At 39.2% G+C, this 19486-nt stretch overlaps 1 protein-coding gene across 1 annotated transcript; it reads right to left on the reverse strand.

Annotated features, from left to right (window-relative positions):
• Window positions 1-8825: 8825 nt before the first annotated feature.
• LOC130957178 (uncharacterized) lies at window positions 8826-12168 on the reverse strand. Its single transcript, XM_057884049.1, has 3 exons — window positions 11435-12168; window positions 9238-9382; window positions 8826-8984 (listed from the first exon to the last, which is right to left on the reverse strand). The coding sequence occupies exons 1-3, from the start codon at window positions 12166-12168 to the stop codon at window positions 8826-8828; spliced, it is 1038 nt and encodes a 345-aa protein (XP_057740032.1).
• Between the last annotated feature and the right edge of the window lie 7318 nt (window positions 12169-19486).

The raw sequence follows: 19486 nt of genomic DNA on the forward strand, positions 1-19486 counted from the left end.
AATTCCAAAACAGCAATAAAAACTAAGAGAGAGCTCTCAAATCCTAATATTCCCTAGTGGGTCTCGCCTCCCTTTTTCTTTTTAATCGAGCTCTAATTGATGCCTTTATATAGGCTTTACAAAGTGAAATGAAAATGAAATTAAAACAAAATAAAAATCCTAATCTAATTGATCCATGTGCCTTTGAGTCATGTTGAGTGGGCTTTGCTTGCTTTGGATTTGAGGGAAATGGGTCTTGGATGGCCTTGGTTCAATTGGTGAAGATTTGAGTTCAAAGGGAATTTGAATTGAATTTTGATTGAATTTGGCCCATGACACTCCCAGGAGGCTGCCCTGCCCTTGTGGAGGGCAGGGCAGAAAATGTTGCTTGCGCCCTTGGTGCGTGCGTGATGCGGGCTTGGTGTGTGAAGATGCTGCCCTGCCCTTGTGGAGGGCAGGGCAGAAAAATCTGGTGCGCCAGTTTGGTTCTTGTGCGTGCTGCTGGTGCTGCCGAAGGATGCCTTGGTGCGCCAGAATTGTGCGCCTGTGTGCACCACAAAATGCTGCCCTGCCCTTGCGGAGGGCAGGGCAATGTTTCTAAAAAATGAAGCTCCGCGTTCGATACTTGGTGGATGCACACGCTACTTCTTTTCCTTGGTTTATTTTTGCTTATTTTTGGCCCTTAAAGATGCCTCTCGTTCCTGCCTCAATTGTTCGCCAAATATGGATTGCTATATATCGTTGGAAAGCTCTGAATGTCAGCTTTCCAACGCAACTGGAAGCACATCAATTGGACTTCTGTAGCTCAAGTTATAGCCCTTTGAAGGAGGCATGGTCATGCTGTGAGCGCCCAGATTTTACCTTAGCGAAATTCTTGCTTCCAATCCTCAATGTGCATCACGATTCTGCCCTGCCCTTGGCAAGGGCAGGGCAGTGTGCGTGCTGGCTGCTTCCTTCCTTGATTTAGTCATGGGCCACGCTTTTAAAAGCGTGGCCTAAGGCTCCAAAGTGTACCCCAACTTCAAAGTGTACCCCAAAGCTCTTTTTTTCTCCTTTTTTTGTGCTTCTTTGCTTCTTTTTCTTCTTATTTCCTACAAGATTTATAAAATTAAAATATCAAGAAAATATATCATTTAAGTACAAAAAGCATTCAATATTTAAGCACAAATCATCAATTTCTTGTATGAAAAAGCATAGAAAATGGGTATATGATGACATGTCATCACAACACCAAACTTAAATCTTGCTTGTCCCCAAGCAAGAAAAGAATCATGCAATAAAGATTGACAATCCAAGGTAAGAAGAATAGCAACTCAATGTTCATGGCAAGCTAGTTTTCTATGCATGCTACAATTACAAAAGAGATGTAAATGATTGATGCTTCTATCTAGCTTATTTTATGAAATCATTTTCTTATAATTCTTCCTTGAAACAAGCTTTTGATTTTTTTTTCTCCTTTTGGGTGCTTTGCCCCATGAGTTGATAACAAAGCTACGACTTCTAAATGCTTTGTTTTCATGTATTACCACTTGATACATAAGCACCACAAGCATTTAATTAGAGGACTTCATTAAGCTCATTTTTTTTCTTTTCTTTTCTTGACTCTCTAATCATTGATGCTCAGAGCCTTGAGCTTTGAGGGAGTGCTTTTGCACTTGAGCCTAGCCTTGACTTCTAAGTGTTTTGTTTTCAAGCATTTGGCTTGATACATAAACACCACAAGCACTTAGCAAATAAATTGCCATTGGTACTCAGAGCCTTCAGCTTTCTCATTCTTTCCCTTTTTCTTTTCTTGCTTTAATTGTATTTGCTTCTTCAAGGTTTTCATGATTTCAAAAGATTTCACAAAATGTACTAGATGAAAAACTTCAATTAAATAAATCCAATGCAATTGAGCAACAATCAATCATACTAGCTATCCAATACTTGTATGCACATGCCAAATTCTTCTTTAATGCCTTGTTTGTTTATGATCATGATACTTTATTGCTTTTGAATTCACAAAGCTCAAGTTGGTAGTTATAATGCCACAGCACCATGTTTCAATCAAAATTCAAGCTATGCTTAGTCATACCACACATGCATACAGAGAATATAAAGACAATCATGCAATTTAAAGTGCTGAAAACAAAGGAGAGGAAAAGGAACTTTACAACCTTGTAGTTCATCTTCATTATTGTTGTCCTTTTTCTCCAATTCTTCCCTTTCCCTTGCCAACTTAGAGTGCTTGCTCATCCTCAAGCAACAATTAGAACAATGGCTATGGGGCTAAGATGGATCATGAATGTCTTACACAATGAAATGTTAGTAGCACATGTGTTTTAAGCAAGCAAAAATGAAAAATAACAATCAAGGCACAAGAGACAGCGACATTTGATTGCAAGCATAAGAAGGTGTGCACAATACTTTGCATAAAGAATAAGTGGCACACCAAACTTAGTGTGACACTTTCACTCGGAATTGATGCAAGTATCTAATAGATATTGGAACCAAATTTTGTTGCATAGCAACACTAAACTTAGAATGCAACCATATGTGAATTTATTTGAACTAAAACTAAACAAAAGAAACTGTTATTTGTTGAATACAGTCACCAAGTGAAGAATCTGTCATGAATAAGGATGTTTTGGTGATGTATTAACAAAAACAGTTAATGAAAGAAGCATTAAAAATAAGTAAATAAATGAAACAAAGAGAAAACAAAATTTATCCAACTAAGAAGAAGAAAAATAACACTGCAAAAGGCAATCTGATTATGCAGACAAGTGATGTTGCTAGAATGATTTGCATAGAAAATAAGTGGCACACCAAACTTAGAATCTTGGTGTGTCACTTTCATTTTTGATTTGATGCAATCATCCAAAAAGATTGAAAATAATTTGTTGCAAGGCAACACCAAACTTAGAATGTAACCATATGCCTATTTATTGAATTTAAACAAAGCATAAAAAGAAATGTACCTACGGTTGGGTTACCTCCCAACAAGTGCTCTTTTAGTGTCATTAGCCTGACATGTTGCTCTTCACTTTCTTCCTCTTCTTCCAGTTTGTTAAGAGGAATGACTTCAAGAGGGGAAAAGTTTCAGCTATTGTCCCCTATCTTGGTCTCCTTTCAGCAAGCTTCCTTGTGAAATTGGCTTGATTAATCTTGCTTGCTGGATCAGGGGGAGGATTGTTTGCAGTTGACCTTCTCTTGAATGTTGTCCTTGGTATCTTGGTCACAATCCTCTTCTTGGTGCTTTTGTTAATTGCCTTCACTTCTTGGATGTCAAGACATGGTTGCTGTGTGATTATTGGAGTGATTTCTTCATTAAGAGCCTCTTCAATTGGTGGTTCCATGAATCCTTCTTCTATGCAACTCTCTGCTTTAATTGAGGGTGACTTCTCTTGAGTGTCTTCCTCACTTTCTTGATCCTCCACTTCTTCCCTTGTCACCTCAAGTGCAGTTTCATTTTCAACCACCTAATTCTTCATTGAAAGTTCACTTGATGCAGTGGCCTCCTTATCTTGCTCTTCCACTTTCTCCTTCACATCCATCAATTGGCCTTCATTTTCCTTGCTCAGTGGTTCTACGCTCCTCCTTGTTTGCTCTAAGGGGCCATTCATCTTCTTGAAGATGATTTCTTTCCAGGATTGGGGTTGTGTGTATCTTTCCACGAGTTTTTTATGTATTTCAATGGCTTGAAGGTAATCCTCATCAGGTGGTTCAAGAGATGAAGGTTGAGAGTAATAATAATCAAGTGATGAAGAACTTTCAAATGAGAAACTGGGATGTGAGGGTGGATGCTCTTCCATTCTTTGGTGATACTTCCATCCACCATGAGGATAATGATATGAATCATTTTGTGGTGGTGGTTGGTATCCCATATGATTTTCTTGCTCATCTTGTGTCTCTGAAGCAAATCTCCATGAATTGGAGTGCTCAGAATGTGTATTCTCTTGGTGATATTCCCAGCCACCATTAGAGATTGGTGATGGTGGGTAATATCCCATAAAGTTTGTTTGACTAAAAGATGAGGTGAACTCCATTTGAATTTTGAAAAACACAACACCAAGAAAAATTGAAATTACTCATATCAGAGATGAGAATTTCTTAGTGAGGCAAAAACTCAAACACCTTGGTTTCACTTTAAAACAGAGAACAAAAACAAAAAAAATGCTTGATCTAGACTTCTCACCCACTTAATCATTGTTGATCTAATCAATCCCCAGCAACGGCGCCAAAAACTTGATGGTGTTTTTGCGGAAAACAAATTTTCCAACACACAAATCCAACCGGCAAGTGTACCGGGTCGCATCAAGTAATAATAACTCACAAGAGTGAGGTCGATCCCACAGGGATTGATGGATCAAGCAACTTTAGTGGGTGATTAGTTTAGTCAAGCTAACATTGAAGTGGAATTGAGTGAAGTTGTAGCCAACAGAAAGTAAATTTGCAGGAATTATAAAGTGCAGAAAGTAAATTGCATTGAAACTTAAAGAGCAAGAAATGTAAATTGCAAGAATCTTAAATGACAAGAAATATAAATTGCATTAAATGTAAAGAGGAGTGGGTGCTGGAAATTTAAAATTCAACAGGAAAGTGTAAATAGCAATCAAACAGAGAAGTAAAAGGTGCAAAATCATGCAACAGATCTAAACAGAAAATGGAAATTGCTTGAAGAATTCTAAACAGAAAAGCAGTGCTTAATTTGCAGCAATTTAAAAGAATGTTGAAGATCTCAGGGAATCAATGAGACTAGAGAACAAGTCTAGATCTCACTCCCTTCCTTGATCCAACAAGAGAGAAGTTGCAGAAAATTTAAAAGAACAGATTGCAGAAGAAGAAGATTTAAAACAGCAAATGAAAATTGAGTTATGCAGTAAGAGAACAAGATGAATCTCAAATCAGGAATGAAACAGAATTCCTTCCTTCCCAATCCAAAATTCCAAAACAGCAATAAAAACTAAGAGAGAGCTCTCAAATCCTAATATTCCCTAGTGGGTCTCGCCTCCCTTTTTCTTTTTAATCGAGCTCTAATTGATGCCTTTATATAGGCTTTACAAAGTGAAAATAAAAATGAAATTAAAACAAAATAAAAATCCTAATCTAATTGATCCATGTGCCTTTGAGTCATGTTGAGTGGGCTTTGCTTGCTTTGGATTTGAGGGAAATGGGTCTTGGATGGCCTTGGTTCAATTGGTGAAGATTTGAGTTCAAAGGGAATTTGAATTGAATTTTGATTGAATTTGGCCCATGACACTCCCAGGAGGCTGCCCTGCCCTTGTGGAGGGCAGGGCAGAAAATGTTGCTTGCGCACTTGGTGCGTGCGTGATGCGGGCTTGGTGTGTGAAGATGCTGCCCTGCCCTTGTGGAGGGCAGGGCAGAAAAATCTGGTGCACCAGTTTGGTGCTTGTGCGTGCTGCTGGTGCTGCCGAAGGATGCCTTGGTGCGCCAGAATGGTGCGCCTGTGTGCACCACAAAATGCTGCCCTGCCCTTGCGGAGGGCAAGGCAATGTTTCCAAAAAATGAAGCTCCGCGTTCGATACTTGGTGGATGCACACGCTACTTCTTTTCCTTGGTTTATTTTTGCTTATTTTTGGCCCTTAAAGATGCCTCTCGTTCCTGCCTCAATTGTTCGCCAAATATGGATTGCTATATATCGTTGGAAAGCTCTGAATGTCAGCTTTCCAACGCAACTGGAAGCACATCAATTGGACGTCTGTAGCTCATGTTATAGCCCTTTGAAGGAGGCATGGTCATGTTGTGAGCGCCCAGATTTTACCTTAGCGAAATTCTTGCTTCCAATCCTCAATGTGCATCACGATTCTGCCCTGCCCTTGGCAAGGGCAGGGCAGTGTGCGTGCTGGCTGCTTCCTTCCTTGATTTAGTCATGGGCCACGCTTTTAAAAGCGTGGCCTAAGGCTCCAAAGTGTACCCCAACTTCAAAGTGTATCCCAAAGCTCTTTTTTTCTCCTTTTTTTGTGCTTCTTTGCTTCTTTTTCTTCTTATTTCCTACAAGATTTATAAAATTAAAATATCAAGAAAATATATCATTTAAGTACAAAAAGCATTCAATATTTAAGCACAAATCATCAATTTCTTGTATGAAAAAGCATAGAAAATGGGTATATGATGACATGTCATCAGCCATTATTAGAGATCACAATTTCGTGCACCAGTAACTGACCTATTTTCCTTTTTTACTATTTAATATTGAGCCTTTAGTTCAATTTTGCGTTTCAATTTTTAGGAAAAAGCTGAAAACTTTTGTTTCTATTACTTAAAATCATATATCAAAGATCTCCAAGAAATACTAATCACATAGTTATTAACAATAATTAATATCATACAAAAGAATACAAAAGAAACTCAGTTACAACTCCTATCCCTCTGTATAAGATAAAATCTTAAATATCAAGGGCGAGGGAATTCTATAAAAGGAACTCAACACAATAACTTAACTTAGATAAAAATCCTAATCGCCCGCGGCTTTAAACTGAGTCTCCGAACCTGTGTCACTGAAAGGGTGGAAGATTTTGGGGTGAGAACAAACCACTAGTTCCCAGTAGGGATTGGGAATGCCGTAAAAGTAATGATTAACATGCAAATAATTAACTTTACTTAATAAAACTATTTTCATCTTTCTAAAACCTTTGGAAATACTTCTTACTCTTACTTCATATACTTAATTACCTTCTTTAACTTTTCGAACTAAAAACAAATCCCAATTCTCAGTCACCTCAATACACCAACTAATAGCACAAGAAACAGGTCAACACACAAATAAATTGCAATAAGACAAACAAGCCAAGCAGCACAATCACAGAGAAAATATAACAAGCAAAACAAGACCAAATGTAAATGCGCAATCAATATGATGCATGTATACCCTAATCAAGTCATGAGCTCATGCATCGGTTGTTTACCCGTAACCTGACGTTACTCGGAGTGAACCCCGAATATGGTCCCCTTACTGTGTCAATTAGACACCATGGCATCACAGTTACCCGTGTCAATTAGGCCTCATTATAATAACATTTCAATGTGTATTACAATAAGGAACAATGCTATCAATTAGACAAACATTCCCGCATTAGCAATCTCAACCTATCAGTTAGGCGGGCCCTTTCGCATTAGCAGTTTGGCACAAAAGCCCAATTAAACATACAATATGCTATCAGTTAGGCAAACATTCCTGCATTAGCAATCTTAGGCTATCAGTTAGGCGGGCACTTCCGCCTTAGCACTCAGCACAAAGGCTCATTCAATATAATTCTCAACCTTTATTTCATTCCTTGTTCCTCATTTTTCTTTATTCACTATATCTCTCAATATCATTGTCTTTAACTTTAACCTTTCTTATGGGCAACTTACATTCCTTTTCATTTCTTAAGTTTTTCTAATATAAAACTGTTCATACCCTGGGTCAACCTGTCCGACCCGGGATGTTTAGCGACAAGCCGACCGACCTCTTCAGGTCAGACTATCCGACCTCTTCTAGAGCTCGGCTAAATGCCCGACCTCTTCTCAAAGAGCTCGGCCAAATGCCCGACCTCTTCTCAAAGAGCTCGGCCAAATGCCCGACCTCTTCTCAAAGAGCTCGGCCAAATGCCCGACCTCTTCTCAAAGAGCTCGGCCAAATGCCCGACCTCTTCTCAAAGAGCTCGGCCAACTCGCCAAAGGAGCCCAAAGCAGGCCCAAAACGAAGGAACATAGCCCAATCTAAAGGCGGCTAAAGCCCAGAAAGATAAAGGCGGTTTCCTTGAAGATAAGATGACCTCACTTAAAGATAAGATAAGATAACTAACTTATCCTATCCACAGGAGGCCACATCTCACCATTATAAATACACTGGAGCACCCAGGTATAACTCATACTCTGATTCTACATAAAACCTGTTTAATACCCATGCTAACTTAAGCATCGGAGTGTCATTGCAGGTACAACCCCCAGCCGCTCAGCACACCAAGCTCGGGTCACGGAACCCCTACCTCGGGTCTTGCCAGACGACCGAGCTACACGTTTCAGGTAACCCTCGGAACAAAAACCATATTGTTAAGGTAACTATAGAGATCTTAATCTTTAATTTAATTTAGTTTTTAGTAAATTTGGATTAGAATTGAATTTTATACAAGATTTAAAATTCTGCTGTTGCATTTACAAAATTTTGGAAAACGGACAGCAGCCATGTTTTTTTTTATTTCAATTCTAATCCATTGCTTCTAAATTTTGGTGAGGTTACAGTCAACATCCCTAAGTTTTAGAATCCACAAGTTTCAGGTTCATATCACTTCATTTGATTAATTAATTATCATTTGGAAACAGAAACCTACTTTCATAAACCAGTTCAGAGTTTCCAGTAAACAATCAACCTTCCAAGTGACCTATCTAAGTCTACAAAATAGATATGAACATGAAACTTGTACTCACTTAAAATAGACTGATAGATCTTTAAAATCCTTTTGAAATCAACTTAAAATTCTGTTTAAATTAAAAGTTATAACGTCTAGAAGTTGGTACTGCAGAACCTGAAAACCAAAAAAATCTACAGCAACCACTAAATTTCAAAAAATCATATCTTCCAAACCACTTGGCCAAATTCCATGAAATTCGTATGGAATATTCAAGACACACTAAAGTTTTATAGAAAAATAATTTCATCTAAAAATTAGGTCTGGATTGCTCCCAAAAAGTCATTCGTTCTGCTGCCAATTATGCAGATTTCTGCACAAAGTATTTCCAACAACCTCACATACCAAATCCTATATTCAAGCCTAGGAATCATCTAAAACCACATTTCTAACTTTCGTTTGACTAACCAAAGTTGCCCAAGAACTCTTAATTCACTATATCACAATTTCATATCATAGGTGCAACGTAACCATATTATCACAGCATCCATTCTTCAGCATCTCATCTATAACAACATATCTCAAGTTCTGACTCATCAAATGAATTTCCAGCAACCATAGCAACATTCCATACACAAAATCACCATCAACAAGTACTAGCAACAAGTATAACTTCAAAATGCACAATATCGTCAATAATCACTACATTAAATCATTAAACGAATCACCAATTACAGCTATGATTCAACTTAAATCCAACAATTATTCACACCAAGCAACCATAAACCATTTGCAGTTACTCATTTAATTTTATTGGCATTCATAACTTAAAACATTTATTTTTAAAACAAATCCTCTACCTTGATGTCGCTATTAAAAGAAATCGGAAGCAGGATTACGGTGAGATAGCTGACTGGACCATTACTAGCCACGCAACAATTTTAGTCAAAATAACAGCGGCATTGCAACCCAACACAACCGGAACAGCCACAGCATTAGCTCCCACAACAGTGATCAGGTTTGCAGAAACAGAAAATTCGAGTCCAATGGAATTAAAAACAGAAACGGCTCTGGAAATATAAAACACAGCATAGACTAAAGTTAAATTCAACAAGAACAAGCACGTTAACAAGATACTTGCAGAATAGGGTGTGTAATTGGAGTAGAGATGAGGGATAAAGGTTAAACCAGAGCAATTGATGTTGAACTTAATTGGAAATGGGACAGGGTAGCAGCGGCTTCAGCCCCTTCCTCTTCTTGCTGGCAGTAGCGGTACTGATGGCTAGGGTTTGGTGGTGATGGCTCCTCCAACAGCGGTAATGTGGCTCAACGGCGGCAAAGCTTCCCTTCCGTTCTCTGGTTCGCGCTTTCCTCATCAATGCGGGACTGATGTCGGTAGCAACCTTCCTCTGGTGGCAGCTCGGCATTGGCGGCGACGACTCCAGTGCTGTGGCAAGGCACGGATGACGGGATTGAAACGAACGCAACGGGCTCCTGCTCCCCGTCCTCATCGCAGCGCTTCCTTTCTCCCTAAACCGTTGTCGATGGCAGCACAGAAGCCCGACGGTGACGGTGGCGCGATGAATCGGTGGTGGGGAGACGAAGATGCGTGGCTTTATGGACGATGAGGCACGACGCCGACGCGGGACAGCCCCTTGCCTCTCCTCTGCCTCCCGTCGCCAGCTCTCACTCTCGGATCTCTTTGCTTTTATTTTTCATTTTCCCTTTCTCCCTTTCTCTTAATTCATCTCTGTACATGTGTGTGGGTGTGGGGTAAAAGAAAAGAAAAATGGCAGTAGTGAGTGAGTCATGAGGGAGGGTGAGCGTGGCTCACCAAGATGTTGACAGTTTAGAAGGGTACGTGTGTCTGGGTTAGATAGGAGGGGTTAAGGTTATTGAAATTAGGGTTTGAAATTGGGAATTTAGGGTTTGAGTAGAGTTTTGATTTAAAACCCAATTTAATCAATATAATTAATTTTGAGAATACTATTTTATTTTTCAAATTAAAAATTATTTGTAATTAAATACTTTGAGTTAAAATTATAGATAAATAAATAAATTTTCTTCTAGTTCATAATATTAATCAAAACTTTAAATTATTTCAATTTAAATTTTATACAAAACTCTCTTTCATCTCCAATTACTAAAACTTTTACTAAAACTCTGAATTTTAATTAAGCAAAAACCATTAATTTTAATAAATCAAAAATATCTAATTATAATTGAAATTTATATAAAACCAGATTAATTTAAAACATGAAGTCTCATAACCTTTCTAAAAATAAAATCATATACATAATTATAAATAATTCATTATTTAGTTTCTAAAAATCTGGGGGCTTACATCCATTCCTTCCAAGAGATTGAGTGTCTTTCTGCAAGAGATATTGAAAGTTGCTTATTCCCCAAGCACTTGAGAGATGGTTAGTATGCATGTATGCTTGTGAATTTCTGAACTTAAGTTGGTGTGGGAACACCAAACTTAGTTCCCTGCCTACTTCTGAATGCAGCAAAGTAAGCACATGCATGAAACGTCAAGTGCTTATATTATGAAAATAAACTATGAGCTAAAAATTAAACACTGTTAAGTAGTTTCTCTGATTGTTTGGAACTAGTGACTAATTATGCAGAGGGATGCAATGTGCTCTTAATAAAAATTTTTGTTGGAACACCAAACTTAGAATTGCACATTCTCCCTTGAATTACTTTGGTGCGCAACACCAAACCTAGTTCCTTGCAATACAAAGAAGTCTACTTAATTCTTTTATTGAAACTTCTAGGAAAATAAAACTACCTTTGGTTGGGTTTCCTCCCAACAAGCGCTCTATTAATGTCATTAGCTTGACATCTTGTCCTTTGATCATGGAGGCTAAAAATCATAGTGCCTCAGCTTTCCTCCTCTTCCTGTGAACTTCCTTCCGATCTCCTCTTTGATGATCTCCAGGTGTTCAAATGAAAGGATCTGGTTCACAGTATAGTGCTCAGAAAATTTTGGAGACACCTTCATTGGTTGGTAATTTAACACCACTTTATCTCCTGGTGAGAAGCCTTCAGTAGGGATCCTCTTGTTTTTCCACCCTCTTGGCCTCTTCTTCTTTTCTTTCTCAGGAGATAATTCATACCTTGGTGGTTCTTTGTCGGGATACTTCTTATTGAGGGTCTCATCTGGGGGTTTTGGTTCTAATTTCTCTTTGACTTCTTTGGTCTGTTTCACCATTTCTACTTCTTTCGAGCATGAGTTTAGGAGCCTTGGAGTTAACTCCTTGAATGCTTCCTTCAAACTTTTATCTTCGGTTTTATCCTTCCTGAATTCTTCTTCTTGAGTGGTCTCATGTAGTGTCTTAAAAACATGAAATGCTAGGTGCTCATCATGCACTCTCAGCAACAGTTCCCCATTTTCAACATCTATCAATGCTCTGCCTATAGCCATGAAAGGCCTCCACACGATGATGGGGGTGTTAGGGTCCAGTTCCATATATAGGATGACAAAGTCAGCTGAGAGAATAAATTTTCTCACTTTTACTAGCACATTCTCTACAACTCCCAGTGCTTGCTTAATGGATTTGTCAGCCATTTGGAGAGCTAGTCGAGTGGATTTCACCTCAAGAATTTGAAGTTTCCTCATGAGAGACAGAGGCATTAAGTTTATGCTTGCACCAAGGTCACAGAATGATTTCTCAATTGTTATGTTTCCTATGGTGCAAGGTATATAAAAGCCTCCAGGATCATCTTTCTTCTCTGGTAAGCCTCTTTGGAGAATAGCACTACACTCCATTGTCATCTCAACAATTTGTCCTTCTTTCAAGGACCTTTTCTTTGTCAGCACTTCCTTCATAAATTTGGCATATAATGGCATATGTTCAAGTGCTTTTAAGAAAGGAATATTGATGCTGAGTGTCTTGAATTTGTCCAGGAATCTTGAGTATTGCTTATCCTCCTTTTCTTTATTAAACCTTTGAGGGTATGGAAGTTTGGGGACATATGGCTTCACCCCTTACTTCTTCTCTTGTAGCTGTGGTTTAAGGATGGTCTTATCCTCCCTTGAGCTTTGTGAGTTTTCAGCTTTGTGATTCTCCTCATTTCTCTCTTCTATCTTCTCTCTTAAAACTTCTATGTGGTGTTCTTCCTGAATGGTTGTTTCTTGTTCCATTGTCTTCCCACTTCTTAATGTCATTGCTTTGCACTCCTTCCATTTTGTGGCTTTTTCTTTGTCCCTTGGGTTGTTTTCAGTGGCACTATGGAAGGCATTTGCTTGCTTCTCATTTATCTCTGTGATTTGTTTAGCCATTTGTCCCATGTGCCTTTCAAGATTTCTGATTGACGCTTCTTGATCTTGTCTGGCCACCTCTTGAGTTTTGATGAGTTTCTCCATTAATATTTCTAAGTTGGAGATCCTTTGAGATTCTGGATGTGGCTGTATGGGATTTGATGGTCGATGGTGAATGTTGTTTGCGGTGTTGGGGAAGGTATTCTGTGGATTAAATAGTGGTGTAGAGAAGTTGTTTTGGGGAGTTTGTGAAATGTGATGGGGTTGGGTGTATGTGTTTTGGGGTAGTGTGTAATGGTTGTTGTTTGTAGGGGGTTGGTTGTGCTTATTTGTGTTGCCAAAGCTATTAGAGTTGAAGTCCCTTTGTCCTTGATTCTGGTGCTCACCCCACCTCAAGTTAGAATGAGTCCTCCAAGATGGATTGTAGGCATCACCATGGAAGTCATGTTGGAATGAACATGAGGTGTTCTTCGTGTATTGCACCTGCTCAGGGCCTTGTTGCTCATAATTGAATGTCCCAAAACCTTCTTCAGATTGATTCCATCCATGAGTGATTTGAGATTGGCTTTGTGTGTCACTGTAGCAAGTTATAGTCCCTCAATTCTCTTGGCCATCATCTCTATTTGTTGCTGAATTTGTTTATGAATCTGCTTGTTTTGGGCCAGAATTGTATTTACTCCATCAAGTTTCATCACTCCCCTCTTTGGATTTGTGTCATGGTGCCTCTCAGATGAGTAAAAATATTGATTGTTGGCCACCATGTCAATGAGATCTTGTGCTTCTTAGGCAGTTTTCATCATCTGGAGTGAACCTCCCGAGGAGTAATCTAATACTTTTCTTGCGTCCATAGTCAATCCTTCATAAAAGTTTTGAAGCCTTACCCACTCACTGAACATCTCTGATAGACATTTTCTTATCAGGGCCTGTATCTTTCCCATGCCTCGTAAAGTGATTCTCCCTCCTTTTGTGTGAAGATTTGCACCTATGTTTTCAGCTTGATGATTCTCTGTGGTGGGTAAAACTTGGCTATGAATTTGCTCACCAAATCATCCCAATTATTGATGCTCTCCTTAGAAAAAGTTTTCAGTCATTGGGCAGCATTGTCCCTCAAGGAGAATTGGAAGAAAAGTAATTTGTAGATGTCAGGATGTACCCCATTTGTCTTGACAGTTTCACAAATCCTCAAGAAAACAAACAAATGTTGGTTGGGATCTTCAAGAGGGCCACCTCTATAAGCACAATTGTTCTGCACCAAAGTGATTAGTTGAGGCTTCAACTCAAAGTCGTTTGCATGAACATTTGGGGGTGAGGATGCTGCTCCCATAGTGTCTAGGATTGGGGATAGTGTAAGAGACTAACACCCTTCTTTCAGGTTGGACATTGTTGGTCACTCCTTCTTCATGCACCTCGTCCTCCATAACTTGCACAATCACAAACAATCCAAATGAAAAATGGACATTCTAATGCAAGCATGTTGTTAGAGGGTTAGGTTACACAATGTGTCAAACTGTTAATATGCTTAAAAGAAAACAAAAGAAAAACGCTTAATCTAGATTATCACCTACTTAATCATTGTTGATCTATATCAATCCCCGGCAACGGCGCCAAAAACTTGATGGCGGAAAAATATATTTCCGCACAAACTCGCCGCCAAGTATATCGGGTCGCATCAAGTAGTAAAACTCACACGAGTAAGGTCGATTCCACGAGGATTGATGGATCAAGCAACGTTAGTTAGGTGATTAGTTTAGTTAAGCAGACAGTGGTGAATTTAGTGGAATTAAACTAACAGAACGTAAATTGCAATAAATCTAAAGTGCATAATGTAAATGGCAAAATATAAAATAAAACTCAAGACAATCAAAATGAGAAATAACATAGAACAAGATTCATTAGGGATTGGAGATATAGTAATCCACAATGAATCAAATGGGTCTCAACTCTTGTCTCAATCATTTGGTTAGATCTATGGCAGATTGAAATTGATTAGATGCCAATTCCTTGCAATCCAATTTCTCTAGTCATAATAAATCTTGCCAATTCCTTTATCCAATTGTCATGAGAAGAGGTTAAGCATTTTCTCTCATCCATAAGCCACACAAACTCTCAAGATCTCAATTCCTCCCGAATGGTGTTGATCAAGAGAGCTGTGAGAAACATAGCTTCAGTTCTAATTTCCATGATTTCCCATTCGAGGCTCTCATGGAAATTCACAGATTCAAACCTTCTTCCGGAGTGAATAGATCTCAATCAAAACAGAAGTTATTTCTTAGCTATCCAGATGAATTGAGAAGAAGAGGATGTTCACTTAATCATGTGAATTAAAATAGAGCTCCTCCCCCTAATGATTTGGTGTTCAATGGATCATAGCTCTAAGACCATTTGGAGAAAAATTAAATTGCATGAAAGTAAAATTTCAGAAAGGGAAATTGCAGAAGAGTATTTCAAAAATTGAAATTGCATCAGCTAAATTGAATCAATACTGAAATGTAAAAGTGCAGAAAGGTAAAAGTGTTTACAAAAGCCTTCTATTATACTCCTAGTCCTACGGCTCTCTAGTAGAGCCAGCCTCCTTCTCTTGTGGAAACCTTCTTCTATTTATAATCTTTTCTCATCCCCAAAAATGGGTCTTCAGTATACTTGGATGTGGGCTTTAGGCCTTGGTTGAAGCAGATCAGAGTGGGTCCTCAGTTGGTGTGGTTGAGAGCATGCTTCAAGGGAACGTAGCATTCTCAAAGTGAGCGCAGCGTTCATGCACCGACGCGTGCGCATCCTATGCGCGTGCGCGTCCCTTGATAGCGTTCATTAATTGGACGCTACATTCTCGCCATGAATGCTCCTCACGTGTGCGCGTCCTTTGCGCGTTCACGTGGATGGTAAAATATCACTTCTGCGCTCCAGCATCATGTACGCGTTTGTGCCAACCACCACCTCTGTCACATTGATGAGTGCACGTCATGCTCGCGTGCACATCGATGACCAAATTAAAATTCCAATTCTAAAAATATCATAGGCGTTCATTTAGAGTGAACGTAGCATTCATTACTTGAGAACGTTGATCCTTCACCAATGCGTGCACGCCATGCGTGCGTACGCGTGGATCTCCCAAAATGCTTCCCTACGCGTAACTGTCTTGTACGCGTGTTTTAATGCTAGAATAGTGACTTTTAATTCCACTTTTATGTCATTCGATGTCGTGATATGGTTTGTGAGTGATTTCAGGCCTTAAAGGCAAGAATGGATGGCCAAAAGGGGAAGAAAGCATGTACCAGGGAGAAAACACGAAGAAATCAAAGAAAAGCACACTGAGCGAAGTGTGCGTGCGCACAACCTTGCGTGCATACGCGCAAGCTAGGATTTTCATGTGTGCGTGCGCACAAGCACCTGTGCGTACGCACAGGTGATGAGCGGATAATTTATACGCTTTTTGGCATTGTTTTCAGTATGTTTTTAGTATCTTTTAGTTAGTTTTTAGTATATTTTTATTAGTTTCTAGTTAAAATTCACTTTTCTGGACTTTACTATGAGTTTGTGTGTTTTTCTGTGATTTCAGATATTTTCTGACTGAAATTGAAGGTTCTGAGCAAAAATCTGATTCAGAGACTGAAAAGGACTGCAGATGCTGTTGGATTCTGACCTCCCTGCACTCGAAGTGGATTTTCTGGAGCTACAGAAGCCCAATTGGCGCGCTCTCAACGGCGTTGGAAAGTAGACATTCTGGGCTTTCCAGCAATATATGATAGTCCATACTTTGCCCAAGATTTGATGGCCCAAACCGGCGTAGCAATTCGGCCTCAGAAATTCCAGCGTTAAACGCCGGAACTGGCATAAAACTTGGAGTTAAACGCCCAAACTGGCATGAAAGCTGGCGTTTAACTCCAGAAAAGGTCTCTACACGAAAATGCTTCATTGCTCAGCCCAAGCACACACCAAGTGGGCCCGGAAGTGGATTTTTACGTCATTTACTCATTTCTGTACACCCTAGGTTACTAGTTTACTATTAATAGGATCTTTTGACATTGTATCAAGCACCTCATGACATTTTTACACATTTCATTGTATACCTTCCACGGCATGAGTCTCTAAACCCCATGGTTGGGGGTGAGGAGCTCTGCTGTGTCTTGATGGATTAATGCAATTACTACTGTTTCTTATTCGATCCTGCTTGCTTCCATTCTAAGATATCACTTGCTCTTAACCCGGATGAATGTGATGATCCGTGACACTCATCATATTCTCACTCATGAACGTGTGCTTGACAACCACCTCCGTTCTATTTTAGATTAAGTAGATATCTCTTGGATTCCTTAATCAGAATCTTCGTGGTATAAGCTAGAACTGATGGCGGCATTCAAGAGAATCCGGAAGGTCTAAACCTTGTTTGTGGTATTCTGAGTAGGATTCAATGATTGAATGACTGTGACGTGCTTCAAACTCCTGAAGGCGGGGCGTTAGTGACAGACGCAAAAGAATCACTGGATTCTATTCTGGCCTGATTGAGAACCGACAGATGGATAGCCGTGCCGTGACAGGGTGCGTTGAACATTTCCAATGAGAGGATGGGAGGTAGCCATTGACAACGGTGAAACCCTACATACAGCTTGCCATGGAAGGAGCCTTGCGTGTTTGATGAAGAAGACAGTAGGAAAGCAGAGATTCAGAAGATGGAGCATCTCCAAAACCTCAACCAATTCTCCATTACTGCTGAACAAGTAATAATTTCATGTTCTTTCGCCTTTCACAATCAATCCTGATAATTTCTGATATCCTGACTAAGATTTACAAGATAACCATAGCTTGCTTCAAGCCGACAATCTCCGTGGGATCGACCCTTGCTCACGCAAGGTATTACTTGGACGACCCAGTGCACTTGCTGGTTTGTTGTGCGGGATTGCAAAAGTGTTATTGCAATTTCGTGCACCAAGTTTTTGGCGCCGTTGCCGGGGATTGTTCGAGTTTGGACAACTGATGGCTTATCTTGTTGCTTAGATTAGGACTGTTTTATTTTTGTAGGTTTAGAGTCTTTTATTTGAGTCTAGTTTCATATTCTAAGTTTGGTGTCCATTGCATGCTTTTGTTTTTCTTTTAGTTTTTCGAAATTGCATGTTCTTAAGTCCCTTTTTGATTCATAAAAATTCTAAGTTTGGTGTCCTCTTTGTGTTTTTCCTTTAAAATTTTCAAAAATTAGTATTTGATTTTCTAAAAATTTTAAGTTTGGTGTCTTTTTGTTGTTTTTCTCTTTCCTCTTTTTAAAAATCAAATCTTTTTCATAAAAATTTTTCAATCATATCTTTTCAATTGATGTTTTCAAAATCTTTTTAATTAACTAATTGATTCAATTCTCAATTTGCTTTGATTTTATTTTCTTTTTGATTTTCGAATTTTTATCTTAATTTCCTTTTATTTTATTTTAATTTTTTGTTTAATTCAAAAAAAAAAAAAAACAAAATTTATCTATTTGCAATCATTATCATTTCCCTCTTGTCCATTATGGACTCAAGTGGGATTAATCAGTCCAAAAGGACTCTGGGGTCATATGCTAACCCCATTACAGCTGCATATGGGAGTAGCATCTCTATACCTCCCATCAAAGCAAGCAGCTTTGAGCTAAATCCTCAACTCATTATCATAGTGCAGCAAAATTGCCAGTATTCCGGTCTTCCACAGGAAGAACCTACTGAGTTTCTGGCACAGTTCTTACAAATTGCTGACACAGTACATGATAAAGAGGTAGATCAGGATGTCTACAGACTATTACTGTTTCCATTTGCTGTAAAAGATCAAGCTAAAAGGTGGTTGAATAACCAACCTACAGCAAGCATAAAGACATGGAAACAGTTATCAGACAAATTCCTGAATCATTTTTACCCTCCAAAGAGGATGACACAGCTAAGGCTGGACATCCAAGGCTTTAAACAAGAGGATAATGAATCCCTTTATAATGCCTGGGAGAGGTATAGAGGTATGCTTAGAAAATGCCCCTCTGAAATGTTTTCAGAATGGGTACAGTTAGACATCTTCTACTATGGACTCACAGAAAAAGCTCAGATGTCTTTAGACCACTCAGCTGGTGGATCTATACACATGAGGAAGACAATTGAGGAAGCTCAAGAGCTTATAGACACTGTTGCTAGAAACCAATACTTATATTCTAGCAATGAGTTCGTTCCAAAAGAGGAAGTCATGACATTAGTCACTGACCCTAATCCTCAAGAACAGATGAATGAGCTCAATCAACAATTGCTCCTGATGACTGAACAGTTAGCAGAATTTAAAGAAATGCTCCATAATACTAAGGTTGCTAACAAGAGCTTAGAACTGCAGTTGAATCAAGCAAAACAGCAAATATCTAAACAGATAACTGAAGAATGTCAAGCAGTTCAACTGAGGAGTGGGAAGACACTGAATACCACTGCTCAAAAGAGCAAAAAGCCAAACAAGGAACAATTGACAGGGGATAACCAAACCACTGTTCAAAATCCCTCTGAGGACAGTCAGAGCCCAGAGAGGAATGTTATTGGCGTTCAAACGCCAGAAAGGGAAGGAAAGCTGGCGTTAAACGCCCATTCCTTGCCCAGTTCTGGCGTTCAAACGCCAGAAAAGGGGGAAAAGCTGGCGTTAAACGCCCATTCCCTGCCCAGTTCTGGCGTTCAAACACCAGAAAAGGGGGAAAAGCTGGCGTTTAACGCCCATTTTCCACCCAATCCTGGCGTTCTTATGCCAAGGGAGGATCAGACACCTGAGAGTGCTGACAGTAACCCCTCTAAAAAGGCTTCTTCAACCACTTCTGTAAGGAATAAACCTGCAGCATCTAAGGTTGAGGAATATCAAGCCAAGATGCCTTATCCTCAGAAACTCCGCAAAGCGGGACAGGATAAGCAATTTGCCCGCTTTGCAGACTATCTAA

Source organism: Arachis stenosperma, chromosome 10 (genome assembly GCF_014773155.1).
Source record: "Arachis stenosperma cultivar V10309 chromosome 10, arast.V10309.gnm1.PFL2, whole genome shotgun sequence".
Classification (NCBI taxonomy): Eukaryota; Viridiplantae; Streptophyta; class Magnoliopsida; order Fabales; family Fabaceae; genus Arachis; species Arachis stenosperma.